The sequence below is a fragment of the Anarrhichthys ocellatus genome, unplaced genomic scaffold, assembly GCF_004355925.1.
Source record: "Anarrhichthys ocellatus isolate YVR2014 unplaced genomic scaffold, GSC_Weel_1.0 scaffold14, whole genome shotgun sequence".
Lineage (NCBI taxonomy): Eukaryota > Metazoa > Chordata > Actinopteri > Perciformes > Anarhichadidae > Anarrhichthys > Anarrhichthys ocellatus.
The window spans coordinates 3,224,239-3,243,271 of NW_022280044.1; the positions used below are offsets into that span (position 1 = coordinate 3,224,239).

The following is a 19,033-nucleotide window of genomic DNA, read 5'->3' on the forward strand; positions in this document are numbered from 1 at the left end:
CACACACACACACACACACACACACACACACACACACACACACACACTTAGAGCATGCATACAAGAAGAGAGAAGAAGAGAAATTGGACTGAAGTTCAAAGTGTGCATGTAATATCTTTGCCCTTCCATGCCCTGCAAATGTTTTTGGGTGTGTGTGTTTCGGCCTCGTTTGACGCATGATGCAGAGTAAGTGTGTGTGGTCCAATAGTTAGACAGGAAGTCCAGATGCAGAGGAAGATAAGGTGTGGCAGAGCGGGAGAAAGAAACAGATAAAGAGAGATGGCTATCTCTTAAAAAGCCTTCCTGCCTGGGCCGCTGCCTATCTTGATTATTTCGACTAACAACCTGTCTGCCTGTCACTCTGTCTGCCAGCCTTGCCGTCTTACTTTCACTTACTCTATCTATCTATCACTCCCCCTCTTTGGTATTTAGCTTTTTCTCTACATTCTTGACTGATTCAGCAATAACATCCAAATCTGGTTTTACGATCTTGATCGTTTAATCAAGCAAATACAGACACAACTGCAGAAATAATTTCCCATTAATCATGCCGTATTTGGGGACAGCCTTTTTATGAATATTCATAATTATCAACTTAGTCTATCTGTTATTTTGCCGGAGGGACATCTACAAATTGCTAACTCTCTCGTCTTCAGATTCCTTCCTTCTCTGCAGATCTGATACTCACCAATCCTCCCTCCCCTATCTCTCTCTCCCTCTTTCCCTCTCTCCTATCACTCCTTTTACCCCCTCTCTTGTTTGCAAGAAGCAGATTAAAATAAACATGAGAAGATGAAATCTTATTTATCAGATGTAAAGATTGCACAGGACAGTCTTTGAGGAAAAACTGTGTGTGACAGAGACAGACAGAAAGCACTAGTCTCTGATGACCTCTAGTGTTTTGTTTGATTGCACACACACACAAACGCATGCATGCTCAAACACACGCACACACACACACACACACACACACACACACACACGCTTGAACGCATGCATGCTCAGACACACACACACGCTGTACATGTGCACACAAAAGAGCCCACACACTGACACACTCATCTGTCTTTATTATCCTATTTACCTGGGGGTCTTTTTAATAACACAGATCTGAGTTCATTAATATCAGATGTGTGAACAGCTGAGACACCCAGGCCGCCCATAGCAGGAGCTTGGAAAATGTAATGAATTTTCTATTGTCTTTTCCCCTCTGTTTCAGAGTATGATATCATCTATTGTAAATAGCACTTACTATGCAAATGTCTCAGCTGCCAAGTGTCACGAGTTTGGTCGATGGTACAAGCACTTCAAGAAGACCAAATGCTTCAAAGGTGAGGGCTTTCAATCAAGCCTGCAAACATGAAGTGTGTCTAATAAGTCTTACAGCATGTCCCAAAGCCATACTACATACTAATTCTATAGTGTATATATACTATGTACTAATCTTGATAGCGTACTGTTTTAGCAGTTAGACAAACCATTTCATACTAACAAGAATTTATAGAATATGTGCAATGTCAGACATTAAGATGTTTCCAGGGTTGTTTCACCGCCACCCTATTGAATTTCCAGCTGTGAACAGCCTCTCTGATTAATTTGTGGATTGCATTGTGGGAAAATAATGTTTTTCTGCAGCACACTCAAAAATCAACCGTATTTAGTAGGATATGCATGCTGTCTGTTTTGAGTATACTTCATTTTGACACTTTTCCAATGCGAACCCACCACATACTCAAACGCTACTTAGAATTAGTATCTAGTGCGTATTTGGGACACACTGTATCTGGTGTGTTAATAATTGAACATCTGTCTTTGCTTTCCTTTTCCTGCACCAGAGATTGACAGCGTCTCTGACCAGTCCACACACATCACCCTCACCCAGCAGTCAATCACAAGTAGCCCAGCTGATCAGAGCTCAACCCTCTTTTTCTCTCATGGAGAAGTAGCCAACATATGTGGCCGTTCCCCCTTCGGCCTGCACCCTCCCGGGTTGGTAACCCAGCCTCTCAGCTCCCAAATTGTCAACCAGCAGCTGGTGATGGCCCAGTTCCTCAACCAGCAGTATGCTGTTAGCCGCATGCTAGCTGGCCAGGGTCTCTCACCGTCCCCACAGCAGTATCTCAACCACCCGCCTGTAGGAAGGGCTCCCCCCGCCATGGTCTTCTCCAAAGCCCCTGATTCCCAAGCCCCACAGCAGACACAGTGTGGCCCAGGGGGAGGCCCTGTAGCCGGGCCGCAAACCCAGACATTGGCTGGGTCGTCTGTGGGGTCAACAGATGTGCCAAATGACATCTACCACGGTGTGAGGGAGGAACTGAAGAGAGCTGGCATCTCCCAATCCATCTTTGCCCGGGTGGCCTTTAACAGGACCCAGGTATGTAAAGAAAGAAGGGGGGGCGGGGGGGTGTAATCCGCATAAGGGGTGTGTTGAAAGTCAAAAAAGGCTGCAACTTTTTGCTGGTGATTATCTTTTGGAAGTGTTTCTGGTGTTGCGGTTGTAGGTAAGTGTGTTTTGTGAATATGTGTGTTTGATGGTTGGCACATTGGCATGGCCTTTGCCGCAGTGCCCCCTCCCCCCGTTGCATGTGTGTATGTATGTGTGTGTGTTGGTGCCAGCCCTCTGCAGCACAAAGCTGGTGCCAGCACTGAAGCAGCTGCTGGGCCAACTAATCACAAGCCCTTAGAGAGAAGCTGTCTCCCTCTCTACCTCTTCGTCTGTCTTACTGTCCCTCCATCTTGCCACCTTTCACTCTGGCAGCCCCTCTATCTATTTAATATCTACCTATGATTGTCAATCTATCTTTTTTTTTAATCTTTCCCGTTTTCCTTCCATTGGGCTCCCTCATTTCATTTCCATATCTTCCTCTGCCATCGCCTCTAACACATAAATACCACATTATCTGTGTCTATCATCTTACATTCACCACCACACCCGCGCTCAGAGGACAGGCTAAGCCTATTGTTATTATTATTATTACCGTCATTATCATTTTCATCACAATGGGCAGAGCTAGTTATTATCCACCCCCATATTTCCCCATTGCCAAGTCCAAGGTGCTTTGGTGCCAGCCACACAAGTTGGGCGTGATGCCAAGATGCCATATAGAAGTGAGGGGAGCATTTATCATTTGTCATTTCACGTAAAGCTGCCATCTATTTGGAAGGAGGGGTTTGCTGGGTGGATCCAAAGATGATCCATGATTTGAATAAGAAGGCTGTTTCCTCCCTTTTCATTTTACTGCCAGCGTGAAATCTGATTTATTTTCAGGAAGGAAGCCCTACAATCTGCATGTGATGTTTGAGGGTCTTTCCTCTATACACAGATACACCCAGAATAATGCTAGCTGTACAGGCGAGCAGCGTTCTTAGCACTGACTGGGGAACTGGCTCTGGATTATCTGTGAAACACTAAACCGCAGGAACTTGATAGCGTGGCTCTTTGAATGAGATCCAAAGTTGGATATGAGGAGCTTTTGCAAAATTCCTTCAGGCATATGAGAAACTTTATAGTTGCCATCTTTGCATGTAAATTATGGGAAAATCCATATTTCACAGCAATACTTTTTTATTTGGATGCACAGCAAAGAATTAAACTATAGCCTTAAGATCATTTCGATCGTAATTTTCACAATATTTGCACACCAGCAATCCAGCAGTGAATTTGACATTGCATGAATGTATCCTTGTGTATTGTTTGCTTATACTTATAAAGAAATATCCACTTGTGTGTGCCTTTACCAGGGCCTGCTGTCAGAGATTCTGCGGAAGGAGGAGGACCCTAAACACGCCTCCCAGTCTCTGCTGGTCAACCTGCGGGCCATGTACAGCTTCCTGCAGCTGCCCGAGGCTGAGAGGGAGCGCATCTACCTGGAGGAGAAAGACAGAAGCCTGACTGGATTCACACCAAGCTGCAATAACACGCCACCAAGATCCACACAGGTCAGCCAGCAGAGAGATTAAATCAAAAGAGTCACAATGCTGCTGGGAAATGTGTTAACTGTCTCTCTCCATGAAAGAGCACTGAAATATCGAAGAGGGAGTACTGATAGGTGAATAAAAAACATAGACTGCTTTGAAAGACAATATTTTGCATATATTGTGCTAATAAAGAGAGAAAAGTGATGGAACTTAGTTCAGTTAACAAAGACATCTTATTAGGGAGTCGTTGTGAAGCTTGCGTACCCCTGACCTTTCCTCTAACAGCACTATGAGGTAGACATTTGTGGTTTTGAGGGCTATGTTTTAACAACGAAGGATATATTGCCAAGAAACTTGGTATATACATTTATGCTCCCCTACCCTAGCTAATAATGTTAACATCAGGTCAGATCTGTACTTTGGTTTTTGATCAAATATGTTCAAAACTAATGTCATTTTTATCAGTCTCAGATGAACGTCAGCATGGGAAGATTGCCGCTGTGTGCATGTCAACTTAGCATGCGGACACTGTTTTAAAGTACAGCTTCACAGAGCAGCTTGTATGTTGTCTTGTTATTTTATCAGTTTTCACTGAACCGCATTCAAATCAAAATATTTGAAAGTATTGGAAATGACGACCCACTAACCAAGCCTTGAAAACAAATTACAATATGGATTTTTCTGTTATTCTATCCTTTATTTTTCCAATACTGCAGTGCAGGAAAGATGATATGAACTGTGTCAGCGCAGTAGACTTACCCTAGCTTCTTCTCTTGCCATGTCTCTACTGCCCCCCCCCCCATTTCCTGGTATTTCCAATCTGCCTCCCTGTGAACTACACTGCTGACTCCCTCTGTTTACCTGGAGAGGGTGCAGACTGCCACATGTTTTCTTTAATTTACACAAATGTGCCAGCTGCTTCTCCTGCAAGGGAGGAGCTTTATGTTGAGAGAGTATCATGTGCGTTGGTTCATGCTGCCTCCCCAGATCACACACCCCTTTGTACAGGCACCCCTAGGGCTACATGATCGCTCACCGGCTTCCCAGTTCACAATACTCGTTGGACAAAGTTCAACAGCATTGTTCAATCTGTGTGGGATTCACTTCACTTTGTTGCAAATGCCCAGTACTTAGACACTCACTGTGGCTCGCTTGTTTTTCTGTCCTCTTGTATGTCTCTTTTTAGTCGAGACTGTCCCCAGTTACAGGGGACATCGGGTTGAGGACCGACAGTTGTGTTCTCAATGTCGGCGCCTCTATCTACGAGGACATCCAGCACGAGATGAAGAGAGCCAAGGTGTCTCAGGCTCTGTTTGCAAAGGTGGCCGTCTCCAAGAGTCAGGTACTTACTTGCTTGTTGTTGTGAATCTGATGAACATTTCCAATCTTAAACACACATATTGCAGCCAATTTGATGAATCCATCTCTCACTGAGGCATAACGAGTGTGTGTGGAGGAAACCCAGATAATCAACCCAGCTGCTGCACTCTGCAGAGGACTATCACCGGTGCATCAGACTGCTATTGTGTCCTAAATTATCGCTTTAACAAAAACACGTGCACCCATACACACCGCTTCTGCACATAGACATACTGCGTGAGCACATGTATGCACACACGATACCACAAACACACACACAGGCAAACAAATGCACTAATACACATACACACATGCATGATTCGAGTGTTTATTGTTCTCATTTTTATGGCGGCCTCATAAGCTTGTTATTGCCTTTTGTTTTGAGGATAATTTCCCTTCATGGAATGGGGGGATTTCAGCTGTCTCATTTTTTCTTCCTCTTGTGTATGTCTCCAATTCTCTTTCCTTTTTTTTCTGTTTCTTTTTTCTTTGTTTATTTTGTTCATTCTTTCTTTCTTGCCTTCTCTCTACTCATCATAAGATGTTTGGAGGTCATTCGGCGGTCAAGCCAGTACCGACAGGTGGTCCAAAACCCCTGTGGGTTTTTTTTCTATCTCTTCGCTGGCCTCCCATTTTACTTTACTTTCCCTATGTTCTCTTTACCTCTCTCTTTCTCTCACTCTCCCTCTCTCTCACGCTCGCTCTCACTCTGTATTACCCGGCTGTTTGGCAGGCACAACCATGCTGGATCTCTCTGTTATATCTGCACTGTGCATCTGGATAGCATTGTGTGCTAGACTTGGGCTACAGCCAGGTGTGTGAGTGTGTGTGTGTGTGTGTGTGTGTGTGTGTGTGTGTGTGTGTGTGTGTGCGTGTGCGTGTGAGTGTGTGTGTGTGTGTGTGTGTGTGTGTGTGTGTGAGTGTGCTTGTGTGCATCTGTGTGTGTGCATATTAGCCTGCTTGCAAATGGAATCATGCTCCAGTTCATGAATCTAAAACTAGCTTTGCTTTACGTTCCTCAATCTGTCACAAGTTTCTTCCCTTGTGAGGCAGAACACATTCTAGCTAAAGAATAATCTCTCTGTCATCTTTTGGCTCTGCTTTACAACATTTACTTATTTTTAATAAATTCTTTTGAATGTATAGTTTCTAGACCAAGGGAAAGCTGAATTCAGACTTCAACGTTGGAGTATTACCACGTATATCTCCTTAAATTCGAATAAGTCATATGAATAGGAGAGTGGGTGTATGGGGGTAACATGAATCAATGCTCATACATGTACATGATGTTGCCATGTCAATGTTGATGTCCCACCGCTATGTTAGCCTTATACCAGAGGTCCACACTATAGAATAGATCAAATTATTAGATTATTGGTGCCAGAGAAACTTAGAAATGTCTTTTGTTTGTGCAGTAAGTGTTTAAAGATATGTTGCATAGCGAGGTTAGCTTAGCTTAATAAATGGATGTCTTTACAACCAAGTAGCAGCTCTATTTGTAGTCTGCACCCATAAACCTCTCCAGAGATGGATACCTTGTCTATCTATGGATACCTGATATGTCCTTTTATCCGCACTATAGTGTGTTATAAACCATTTATTAAATGTTTATTCTTCTTCTAAATGCTAAATAGGGAGACGTAAAGTAAAGTGTTGCCGTTCCTCCTGTAGGGCTGGCTGTGTGAGCTGCTGCGTTGGAGGGAGGATCCCAACCCAGAGAACCGGACCCTGTGGGAGAATCTGTGCATGATCCGCCGGTTCCTCAGCTTGTCCCAGATGGAACGAGACGCCATCTATGAACAGGAGAGCAGCAACACGACAGCACAGCAGCAATGCGCTGACAGGCTTACACTGCTCAGCAATGACAATACACTGGTGAGACTGAAAAAACAAGATTAACACAGACTGTTGTGCGCTGGTAGATCTTGCTCGTCAGCTATAGAAACAGCAGTTTGGAATGAATTTGAAAAAAAACACAAGCAGCAAAGGCAGAAAACTACCTCTAACTATATTAACAATCATCGTATTTTAGAGGGGAGCCTGTCCTTGTGACCGGAAATATAATGTTTGCAAAGCACTTAAAAAATCTATTTACGAGAACTGATCAAAAAAGGTTCAATATAAATGTCTCCATAAATTTGAAAGAGAGTATATCACAGTGAATGCCAAAAGATCTCTAGGGTGTCCAAAGGAAAAGCAGCTAAATGCCACAAACAAAGATGATTACCACGTTAAGCGATGATCCGTGAGGCTGATTAGTTTTCTTTCACTTCCATAGCTCGTGCATGGATGGATGGCTTAATTAATGAACAGACTCACAGTTGGTTGTGAAAGTACAGTATGTTATGTGGAATACCATTACATTAATAGCAAGACAGAAAGACCTCATATGTACTGGTTCAGAGCCTGAACAGACATGGACCCTTGATGGTTGCATTACAGACACATGTGAAATTATTAAATAGCTTATATTAGTTGTACATTTTAAATAGACTTCAAATCATACAAATATATTTCTGTTTATCCTGACTTCCCTTTACCATCTACCGTTAAAGTTAAAAACAATAATATCCAGATTAACATGATGGAAATTAGTTGGCATTGAAAATATAAAATCCAAAAGACCAAACACAGCTTTTACTCTAATTACTTCTGATGTCTCTTTCTCTCTCGTCAGTACCAACGCAACTCTCCGCTGCCACAGCAACACCATCTTCAACCCCATCAACCCCTGCAGCCAGAGGCAGGACCTCACCTGTCTCCACGGCAACCATGTGCAGCATCACCAGCCGAGTGTGATGCGGGGGGCAACTGGGGGCACATGAGAGTACGTCTGCAGGGCAGGGGCAGTAGTAATGGGGAGAGAGGGGACAGTAAGGACTGGGTTGAGGGGGGACAGGGAGAGAGGGGCAGTGTGGGAGGGGACTGGGGTTGTACTGGTCGGGTGAGGGACGAGGGTTCAGAAAACAAGGAGCCGGTGAGGGATGGGAGTGTGGGTGAAGAAGAGATGGATGAAATCATTGGAAACAGCAAAGAGGAGAAGGAGAAGCTCACTATGAAGTGGTGCGGTGTGAAGGATGAGGACCGAGGCGGGGTTAGGGTTTGTTCAGATGCAGATAATGAGGCCAAAGGTGCAGATGGGGTCCAAGATGAGGGGTTAAGAGTCTCCCACGAAGCGCTGGGAATCCTGCAGAGCTTCGTTCAGGACGTGGGCCTCAACCCAGACGAGGAAGCCGTCCACACCCTGTCGGCTCAGCTGGGCCTGCCCAAACACACCATCCGAAGATTCTTCAACAGCCAGGATCACGACCGGCATCCACACGACAGCCAGAGCCCAAAACAGAGTCGAGACGACCAGCATGGCTGCACGGACCCAAACCTCTCGCAGACGGACATAACTGCAGAGGAACAGAAGGAGGAAGGTGATAGAAGGACTGAAACAGAACAAAAGGAGGTGGAGGAGGAGGAGGAGAAAGAAACGGGGATAGATGAAGCAAGCAACATTACTGTTTTCAAAGAATCTGACGTTGGCACTCAAACCATTTGCTCTTTGAAGGAGGAGCAGGAGAGCTACATCTAACCCAAATCCATGCAGTGACATACGAGTACTGACTCACGGTGTTTTGGTGTTTTATAGGTGGGTGTCCTCAAATGCTGTGTAAAGACTAAAAGCTGACTTATTGTATATCTTTATACCACAGCTTAGAAGGATAGTGTTCATACCCACACAGCACACCTGCAATAGAAAGCTTAGACAGCATTCCTACTGCAACTTGAGACAGAACATAACTGTGACTGTGTGTGCAGATAATGTTATAACACATTGTTTCTGTGTAGATATATGTGTGAATGGTACCCAGTACAAACAGTCTCAGATTACATATCACTGTTTTAAAAAAAAAAGAGTAATTATATTTGGTTGACTGATCTAAAGTTTGAGAAATGTTCATGCCAGAAATGCCTTGTAGAAAGTGGCACTGCCGATCTGTTTTTTGTGTGATTTCCATTGTTTTTGTTTTTGCGTTGTGTTTTGGATCAGTCGTTTTAAACTGTTTCCTTCAGGAATCTCACTGTTGTTGTATCTTACATTGTTGTTTTTTGTCACATTGTCGTAAATATCAAGTTTCTTGATTCTGTTTTAAAAGAAATGATAGTTGAAATTGTAAATTATATATAGCAGTTGGAATCAACCCTTTCATAAATGACAGGGTATCCTCTGCATTTTTTACTGCAGTGTGTAAAACATTGAGTTACTAAACTGATCAACATATGGACATCTATAATGTTTCTTCTGCAAATGAGTCCATTTTTATTCCTATTTCTGAACTTGAATCGCAAAGTTGTGTTGAGATCTAATTTGCTCCTGAACACATCATAGTTTACATACAGTGTTTCTATTGATGCATGAATCTATAAATCCCTCAAATAACTACGTTATTTTGGGAAGTGTTATGTTTACACATCTTGTGGTCGTCATATTGTACTGATTTACATACTGTAGCAGAGGCACGAAGTGTGCTGTATGGAGTGCACAATGTTTAATGTTTCTTCATGAAGAAAGATTGTGGACTAGAAATATAAGTCTGAAGCCGTGCAGTGTGTACATGAAATGGTCAAATTAAATGATAGCACTTTCATTTGTAAAAAAGAAAGACTAATTCATAATTGTACTGTATGTTCATTACTTAAATCTGTTACAGTTGGAAATGTTTATTTCACAAACAATCTGTGTGAAATATATTAAAATGTTTTGAGAGTCCAGAAGCTCGGACGATCACTTTTAATTAAAAAAAACTTCCATTTAATTGTATAAATCAACATGCAAATAGAAGGTGGAAACTTTTATCACGAATAACAACAGTTATGATGTTTTTTCACCAAGAAATTCAGGTTTAAAACCTCGTGACAGAATCTGCAAGAACACACAGAGGCTGACATAGCTGGGAGGTAAAGTGCTATTTTTGCTTTCTGCTTCTTAAAAAGATGGTTGTTTAAGTCGAAAAATATCAGCAGATGACATTTAAACTTTGAAAATATTTAGTTGGCAACGTATAGAATTGGATTCGGGACAGTGTGTGAGATTTATCATGTCAGAAAGACTTCTTGAATCAAGTAAATAAGAGATGAAGCTCATTTATCAGACTGCTATTTTAAGACAAGCAGAGGCCTGGTGTAAAGGACCCATTAAAGATTAAACCAATGGTTCTGATGTCCACTGTCTACTGAAGTTAGAGAGTTAGATGATTTCCTCTTATAAAACTGTCTCTGTTGGTGAACTGCTGTCATTGTTCGGCCATCAGACAGTATTCTTCTGTGCTGATCACCAGGGCTCTCTGTACCAGTGGATCTGTGTCTGTACAATCACGTGACCCTCAGTGCTGAGAGTGTTTTCTGTCTCCCGTCTCTTTTTATTTTATCTGTCTCCACTGCTATTTCCATCCAGGTTTCAGTCTCCCTCTCCCTGCCCATGACTCTCATCTGTGTCTCCCGCACTACACTCAGACAGAGCAACATTCAAGGCCCATTTGGTCAGAATAGCTTCATGGAGTAATTCAATAAAGCTATGCTCTTTTTTGGTCATCTGTTTCCATGACGATACCTAAGTCAGGGCCAACAAGAGGCCGTGAAAAACCTCATCGTCAGCAATATTAGCCATGGCAATGATGATAATGGCGCTCTCGAAATGCCATGCCTGGTGTGATGATGATGGTAATGGCTATCATGGTCATTATGACTGCTTTGTGTTAACCCCCACCACAACATAAACACACGTACACACGTACACACACACACACCACTACCAATGCAGAAATTTGACTCATCAATGCTATTTAATATCATCTATATATTTTCACATGGACCACTGCCTCTTGTATCACGACCGTCCTGCTGCTTTCGTTTATCTCTGTTTCCTTCTGTGGGAAGCACTTTGTGATACAGATGTTTGATAAAAGCACTCGTCAGATAAATTTGACTTGCCTGACCACAGAAATTTTAGCAATTAAGTCTCCATAAAACTGTTTTAATTAACCCTCATGTTGTCGAGCCCTCAACTTCAATCTGTTTTATTTCTCCTTGGTGGTGGGGATATTGTATGCACAACTTCATATCCTGTATGTTTCAGATTATCTCCCTGACAGTTCAAATATCCAGCTATACTGTAGCTTTGCCAGCAGAATGTAAACAAGTAATTTACGCAGTAATAATAACAATTGGGTTGCAAGGTTTTAAAAGTCCTATTGATTGGTTTTTAACCCCTTTCTTCATCAGGTAAACTCTGACCTAATGGGAAACTTAATTTAAATAACAACTAACCAACCGATAAGTGCAGACTTGGGTTATTCTATAAAATGCATTTATTGACTGATGAATAAACAAGTGTCCTGCTGGAGGAGGGCCTACCCCTGAGAGTCTCCACAACCTGGCAACCCAAAAGTTCTTATTGATTATTAACCTAAAGCATCAGAGCATTACTTACAATTTACTATCACCTTGAATAATTTTTTATTTATTTCTGCCCGCATTAAAAGCTGCATTTTTGTTCTTGTAGTACATTTGAGTTTCTGTAAACCCGTAGCCTCACGAGCGACAGCTAGTGGGTCACATGATCAGTCAGCTGGTCTTCAGCACATCCGCCTGACTCGCTACTGTTTACAAATCAGCAGACAGTCCGAGCACAGCAGAATGAGGAGTCCTGCGTGACCTGAACAGGTATCCGAACCACACTAGGAGCCCACAGCGGGTTATGATGACTATGTGGCATTACTTACACGTATATTATCCTCTCTGTGTGACAGAGAGAGTGTGTTTTTCTCGTGGCTTACAGCAGTGTGTCGGAAGTAAAGACGGGCCCGTGCATCGGGTCGGTTACAACTTGCTAACAGCCAGGCTAACACCACACTATCTCACCTGCTTTCCTTCACGTGAAGTCGTGTCACGTCGACACTGACAACCACCGCGTGCCATCGTACGTGTATTGAGCTAGCTTAGCCTTCCTTTAGCATTGTTAGCTGACAGCAGGGTACAAGCTAGCGTAGCAGTTGTTTGGCGTTTTGCCCTCCTGCCTGCCTGCATCGATAATCCTGCTGCATGTCGCTGGTCCGTTGCTGCACGAAAGACGGACACTGCGTGCGTTTTACGTTAAATTATAGCTACATGTGTCAGTGCTGGCTATCATCTATGGCGCCGAGATGGTAGAAAAATCGGTTCCTCGGGTTGGCCCACCCTGCCTGACAGACTGTGATGGATTCAGTGCAGTGCAGAGGTTTGGTAACATGTTAAAAATGTGGTTTCACACAGCTCGCCACGAGCCAGTTCAGTACAAATATCTGTGCAGGGGTCGTTTAGGCTGAATGTGTGCAGGCTTTTTCGGATTAGAGGGAAAAGCCTCTTAACTAGAGACAAAAATCAAGAGCTGCTTTTTTTTTTTTGAAGGAGGGACACTGTCCCATAGGTGACCTGGTTATTGAGTTAGGAGACAAAGGGGGACGTTTACTACACCTGTCTGCATTGACGATAGTGTGAGGAAATAGGTTGTAGGTCAGGTCTGTTCCTGCAACTTACTGAGCATGCCTGCACGTTCAAATGTTTCTCCTTGGTTCTTTCTGCAATGCAGGCCTGCCCCGGCCTAGTGCAGTGAGTCCAGACCTTTTTGCTTGTGATTTGTTAGAATAAAGGTACTTATGATCACTCAGCACTGGTTGCATAAGTCCGTGAGCTGTGAGCAGCTCTAATGAATGATGCTCCTTTAGAGGCCCGAAGAGGTAAAAGCTGCGATTCACCAAAAAGCTAAGATTAGAGTAAAGATCTTGTTGATTGTATTACATTCCCTTAGTTTTATCTTGTGGGTCCTTCTGTAGGTATATATTACTTATCCTTTTTTTAACTAGTTAGGTCCCATTGAGTCCTGGTCAAGATGAGCAGCAAAGTAAAAAGTATCATACATACAAGTACAAACAGGGACAGGTTACATCACAAAAACATACCAAAACGCAACAACGGACACGAATAATAGCACTTGTTAAAACTGACTTTAAAGTACGTTCAAACATGTCAAGACTAGAAGCCCCACAGGTCAGGAGCCATTGCTCTAGTTTTTCTATACAGACATGCGTTTGTCAGGGTTAATCCTTCGACATGTATTCGGTAATCAAATGAGTCGAGACCCCGGCAAGTTCCCAGTATTTTTGCCGAGGTTGAGGTCGTGCTTGTTCCCAGCCTGTTGCGGAGCATGTGACCGTGAAGCCTCCTTTGCTCTTGCTGTGCGCTGATGTAGAGGCATGTGAGTTTGTTTAGCTGGCTTCTTTCACTTTGACTGAACTGCAATCTTTTCGCTCCGACTGTAGCTGCCAGTGACGGCTCCCCCTCATCGCCGTCATGTAGAATCCTGTTTGAATATTCATCCACTAAAGAGCCCATGTACTGATTATGTTTCTGAATCTATTTTACATAAGACTGTAAGACTGCTCTGACAATGGTTCGTGGAAACGAAGACAAGTGTACTGGTTCATCAAATTACTTCCTTTTTTTTTTTTTTTTTTTTTACTACTGAATACAAAATAGTTATTTCCAGAGCTGAAAACAAGGCCTGTTGATTTCAGAGGAGCTACGGTAATTTAGTCAGATGTCTCCAAATGTATATTCTGCTGGCACTTTAGCATTTAATACAGTTTAATCTGGGTTTAGTCTCAGAATAGTTTAGCCTTTGTGCCGTTAGGCCAATGAGCTTGAAGCGGGCTGAAGCTTTTCTTTGTGTCAGCTCGGCTTCAACGTGGTATCTCTAAGCATGTGGTTGTCCGGCCGAAGTATGAACAAAACCTGCCTCTGCACTTTTGAAGAAGAGCCGAACGTGAATTTTGTCGACTTGTCTGCTGTGTTGAGGTGAACCCCCCCTCCCCCCCCCCCCCCGGGTCGCTGATCAGCTGATCTGAGGCACTGACATATTCTCAGGGCCCAAAATAATGTGATGCTTGCTGCTTTGATCAAGCGTGAAAACTGCGGGGGGGGGGGGGGGTTTTGTGGTCACTTTCCAATTGTGGTAAAGTAAAGGGAAGTGAAATGTTGTGTAGCACACATTTAGGATTGTTGAAGGAATGTGTTTCAAGGCAATGTTTGTAACAAGACAATGCAACGGCTGCAGTTTGGATTGAGCGTCACTGGCTGCTGTTGTACATCTTCCACCTCAGAAACAGATGGACGCACTGTTATTTGTCTGTTGATTTATTGATGCATTTCATTATGTATTGATTTGATTATTTCATGAAAAAATACGCGTTTTGAATTATTGAGGTGTCTCCAGGTGCTGCTCTTTAAATTATGCACAAGCTATGATTGTTATGTAGTAAAGTCAGGGTGTCGGTCGACTCTGGGAAGAAGTAATGAAGGCAGCGGGAGGCTAAGAGGAGACTCGCTTCAGGCTAGACTGTGCTAACACGGCAAGGGCCTTGACTCTTTTACCCGCATCGTCTTTCATCCACGCACAAAGGCTTACGCACACAAGACGGGCCTCCGCAAAAGCACAAGGGACAGTGGGAGATCTGAGGAGGCCTCTTTAGAAAGTTTAGAGTTACTTTTTATTTTTGGAAAGAAGGGACAAAAGATGTGGTTTGCGGGCCTGTAGGGGAAAAATGTTCCTCAAAATATGTTTTGACACTTTGTGTAATGCAAATTGTAGTCAGTTGGTGATGATATGAATTGATATTCTGTGTGTGAGGTGAGTACGGTTATATTTGTAGCTCCTCGGGAGAGTTTGATAAATCTTTCATGTCACTCTTTTCAAAGTAAAACTAAGACAACAGGCTATTATTGGAGATACTGTCCTCCTCCCTTCCTCTGTCTCTCTTTTTAGTTGTGGATTAGTTACGATTATTTAACCGGATAATATCCTTTTTATGAGGGAAGGGAGAAAAAGAAACCCTTTGACTTAAAGAGCGCATTAGTCTTTGAGGAGAACAGATGTTTCCTAAGAAAACAGGCACATACATTATGCATATCAAATTATTTCTATTTTGATGGCGTGTGTGTAGCTGATTTATCAAGCGGTGTCCCATTCACCCGGCTAATAGGTTTAAGAGATGCCTTTTGTTGTGTTATTTCCACAATTAATAAAGCGAAAGGAAACATAATGCTCTGTGGAAGCGCGCTTGTTCTGTAGGCCTGCGTATTAGACGAACCGTATTCATCAACGTGGAATAATCCCAAGCCGGATAACGACTGGAGGAAGAATTGTTTAACCTAGATAGTGATGTCTCACAGAGGAAGTTCCAACTTTCCTCATAGCTGTGATTGTTGGCACAGTGGCATTGGATCAGGGTTTACCTGCTACAAACTAGTACAATTTTGATTTTTAAGTCAATTTTCCAGCTTTGTCTGCTACAATTTGAGCTAAAATCATTATAAATACATTTTAAAATTGATGCACAAACTGCCGAATATTGTAATGATTTATAGATTCATGGTTTTATCGATTCTAAAATGTCAGAAAATAATAAAATAATTCCCGTTATTTGATTTCTCGGAGGCCAAGGTCCTCTTATGTTTTGCTTTGCCCAAAATTCAAAGATACTTTCAGATAAAAGAGTCGCACGCATGAAAACCTGGAAGTTTTGCTCGATAAATGACATAAACAATTAATTGATCATCGTTGTTGTCGAGTAATTTTCAGATGATTAACTGGTTATTGGACCAATTGTTCCATCACTCGTAGCCTAACTGTGAACTATTTACTCGTACATGAGTGCACACGTTTCTTTCTGCTGATAACAAAAGTCTGAATAGTTTGTCCTGTTTATTGACATCATCATCAGTTCTGGACTGTGGCCTGATTGGTTGGTTGTTGGACGTCTGTTTGGATGTCATAACTATTAACGGCGTCGTTTCAAGGGATTCAGGCTACTTATTAAAAACATATGAACAACTTTCTGTTCAAGTTTCATAATGATGGTTATATGCACCCTAAATTTGGTGACTTTACTTACGCCATTAAAGTTTGGGTTGATAATCTTGAGAAACTAGCAGGAGTACGTGCGATTTGCAAAACCCTGTGGGCTGAAGGTGTTTGATTTCATTGTCGTTTATTCCTCTTTCTGCAGAGTCATTCTTTTCTTCTGAGTCTTGGCGGCGAAGAATCAAGAGGCTGTGACAGTAAGTTCAGAGATTTATTTAACAGTTCAACTGCTTTCAGGGTTGGTAGCGGGGCGGACTTCAGTGATTGCAGTAGATAGATTTTGATGCAACCCTTCATGAAGAGGTCAGAATAAGAGCTCAGAGGTTTTCAAAGTGTGAGACGGGCCTCCGCACGGGGCTCCTAACAGTTTCAGGGGAGGAGAAAAATATTAATTGATCAAAAGAAGATCACATAGAATGGCCTAAATCTGTGCTTTTCTTACTTTACCAGAGTCATAAACTAATAAATGAGACGGGCTTTTTATTTGGTCTAGTCTGAAGTTATGTCAAACAGCATGTATCAGGCTATCTTGGCTCAACTGTTGAGCTGTGGGATCAAATAACATAATCATGATCCCGGAGACGTCCGGGAATTAAGTGAATCTAAGGGTCTGAGGGTGCTCTAGCTGATCTGCCAGCTGTTCTGTTACACTGACCTGTGATTTAATTCCAGTTCCTTTCTTTTTTGTCTGGGTTCTCTCTGGTCTCGTATTACCTGCTCCAGATCCGGCTGGGTCGCGGCCATGCAGCACCCCAATTTCGAGACCCGCCACCCGCTCCAGACAGACGAGCTGCAGGAGACGGGCTTCGACCCGCTCAATAATTTCAACAAGAACCGCAGCAGTACGTCAACTCTCACAGCAGACTAGAACCGGGACTTAAGCTCTCAAACACAACCTGTGGCAAAGACATTTTAGATCCTTGAATTAAAGCTTCTGTCACGTTGGGACTGTTCTTAGTTTGGTCACTTCATAAAAGCACACCAGTCAGTATTAAAGCTTAAACTCTTCCACTCAGAGGAATGATGGATACTAAGGCTCCAACCAGTAGACGAGTCATAGAGTAGAAGAGAGTCACAATCACTTTTTTTGGCGCTCATTGTGAAGTGTGAGTCACAGACACGGTAGGCCGACGCCCCCGGGCTGAGGGTGTTTTTGTGTTCTTATGTTTACGTGTGACGGAGAGAAGATGTCGGGGGCAGGCATGTCGTGGATCTGATGAATATTCATGCCGAGTGTCCCTGTGGAATGATCTACTCCTGTAACTAATGTTGATAGACAGCTCTCCGACTTGAATGCATGTTTACCTGCAGGCCAAATTAGACTTATTACTGCCAATAAAGAGGAAGAGGAGCATGGTGCTTTACTCTCTGTCGTCACTTTCCCTGCTTCTGGCCCATTTTGCGTCACTGCATGACAGAGAAAAAAAAGCCCCTAAAAATAACTGATTGGTAATTTGAAAGCACTTAAGAGACAAGTTCCTTATTGTGGCAGTTTTCAAATGTTATATTTTTGTTTATTAAGCTTAGAAAATGATTGATTTCCACTTTGACTCCTTTGCACTGGTTGTTTACATCGCCCCCTTGTGGTTATGTGTGTGTGTGTGTGTGTGTGTGTGTGTGTGTGTGTGTGTGTGTGCTTTAACAGGAGGCTCTCTTGACAGCAGCACTTACTCACAGTCTCAGTCAACCTTCCTCTCGTACAGGTGAGTGTTTCCAGTATCTTGTTGTGTGGGTGTACCATAAACTCTTGGCCCAGCTCACTGCTCCAGCCTCCTGCTTTACTGGCAGGATATGACACATTAGATGGAATACTGTGCCCAATTTGGGTTGGGGAGCTCATAAATCTCCCCGTCCTCTGCCTCCCCTCGTCCGCACAGGAAAGAATGGGACGACCTGTTCCTCAACAGTAATTACCTGGCCAGGATCCGGCAGGCAGGCATCAATGGTCGACTGAGGAGCAGCCGCTTTCGGAGCGTGTGCTGGAAGGTAACTGCCAAGTGGATCAAGCGGTCCTATCGAGTGTGATTAAAGTGGCTGTGGCAATTTCCTTCGCTCATGAAAGACAGCACTTTTGGCAGCTTGCAGACCTTCTTTGGTGGAAACGGGGGGCCTAGAGTTTTAGTTTTTTGAAAGTGTCAACTGTCTGCGTGTGTATGACTTCTAAGAGCATGTGCTCACCTGTGTGCTGGCTGTCTGCAGTTGTACCTTGAGGCTCTTCCAGAAGACAAGGGTCAGTGGATCAACAAGACCAAGGAGCACCGGGCCCAGTATGAGCAGATCAAAGACACGGTGAGAGCGCCTCTGTGTGGCCATTTCCCTCAGCAGCAGGAGAACATGGTGATACAAGTCACCTGCACAGGTTGCAGTAGCCTTTTTGTGTTTCTGCAGCCAGGTCATGCTTTTCTGACAGTGTAGCCCTAAAGGAATGTACTGATCACTGATCTGTGACTGGCTGTTATTGACATCTTTGTTGTTGTTGTTTTTTTGGTCACAGCACATCACGAACCCTCGCAAAGCTGCAGGCCAGCACGACCTGGTTGTCAACAACCCGCTGTCACAGGATGAGGGGGTGAGTGTGTGTTTGTGTGTGACTCCATGTCTCCCTCTCGTTGTTACTCAGTTGCTTTATATTTGCATGCAAAATGTGGCCCTAATGCATTCCCTCCAGACTGTTGCAATAATTATAAACTATTTCAGTTGTTCATTAATGTGGATTCATTAAAAAAAAAAAAAATATATATTCACACACAAACACACACGCACCCCCTCATCCTGTGACAGCGGGTTGTTGAAAACCAGGTCGTGCTGCCC

General features: G+C 43.2%; 2 protein-coding genes across 4 annotated transcripts in view; both read left to right on the plus strand.

Annotated features, from left to right (window-relative positions):
* The window catches only part of satb1a (SATB homeobox 1a), a 13,340-nt gene extending 3,304 nt beyond the window's left edge, over window positions 1-10,036 (plus strand). For all 3 annotated transcript variants that reach the window (XM_031853708.1, XM_031853707.1, XM_031853709.1), the window contains 6 exons: window positions 1,220-1,331; window positions 1,836-2,374; window positions 3,742-3,939; window positions 5,105-5,260; window positions 6,949-7,152; window positions 7,955-10,036. In XM_031853708.1, coding sequence (XP_031709568.1) covers window positions 1,220-1,331; window positions 1,836-2,374; window positions 3,742-3,939; window positions 5,105-5,260; window positions 6,949-7,152; window positions 7,955-8,857 — 2,112 coding nt within the window. In that variant the 3' untranslated portion in view covers window positions 8,858-10,036. The remainder of the gene's footprint in view (window positions 1-1,219; window positions 1,332-1,835; window positions 2,375-3,741; window positions 3,940-5,104; window positions 5,261-6,948; window positions 7,153-7,954) is intronic.
* A 1,873-nt stretch (window positions 10,037-11,909) lies between these two features.
* The window catches only part of tbc1d5 (TBC1 domain family, member 5), a 19,726-nt gene continuing 12,602 nt past the window's right edge, over window positions 11,910-19,033 (plus strand). The window contains exons 1-7 of the mRNA XM_031854236.1: window positions 11,910-11,988; window positions 16,368-16,419; window positions 16,946-17,064; window positions 17,868-17,925; window positions 18,100-18,208; window positions 18,422-18,511; window positions 18,717-18,931. Coding sequence (XP_031710096.1) covers window positions 16,965-17,064; window positions 17,868-17,925; window positions 18,100-18,208; window positions 18,422-18,511; window positions 18,717-18,931 — 572 coding nt within the window. The 5' untranslated portion in view covers window positions 11,910-11,988; window positions 16,368-16,419; window positions 16,946-16,964. The remainder of the gene's footprint in view (window positions 11,989-16,367; window positions 16,420-16,945; window positions 17,065-17,867; window positions 17,926-18,099; window positions 18,209-18,421; window positions 18,512-18,716; window positions 18,932-19,033) is intronic.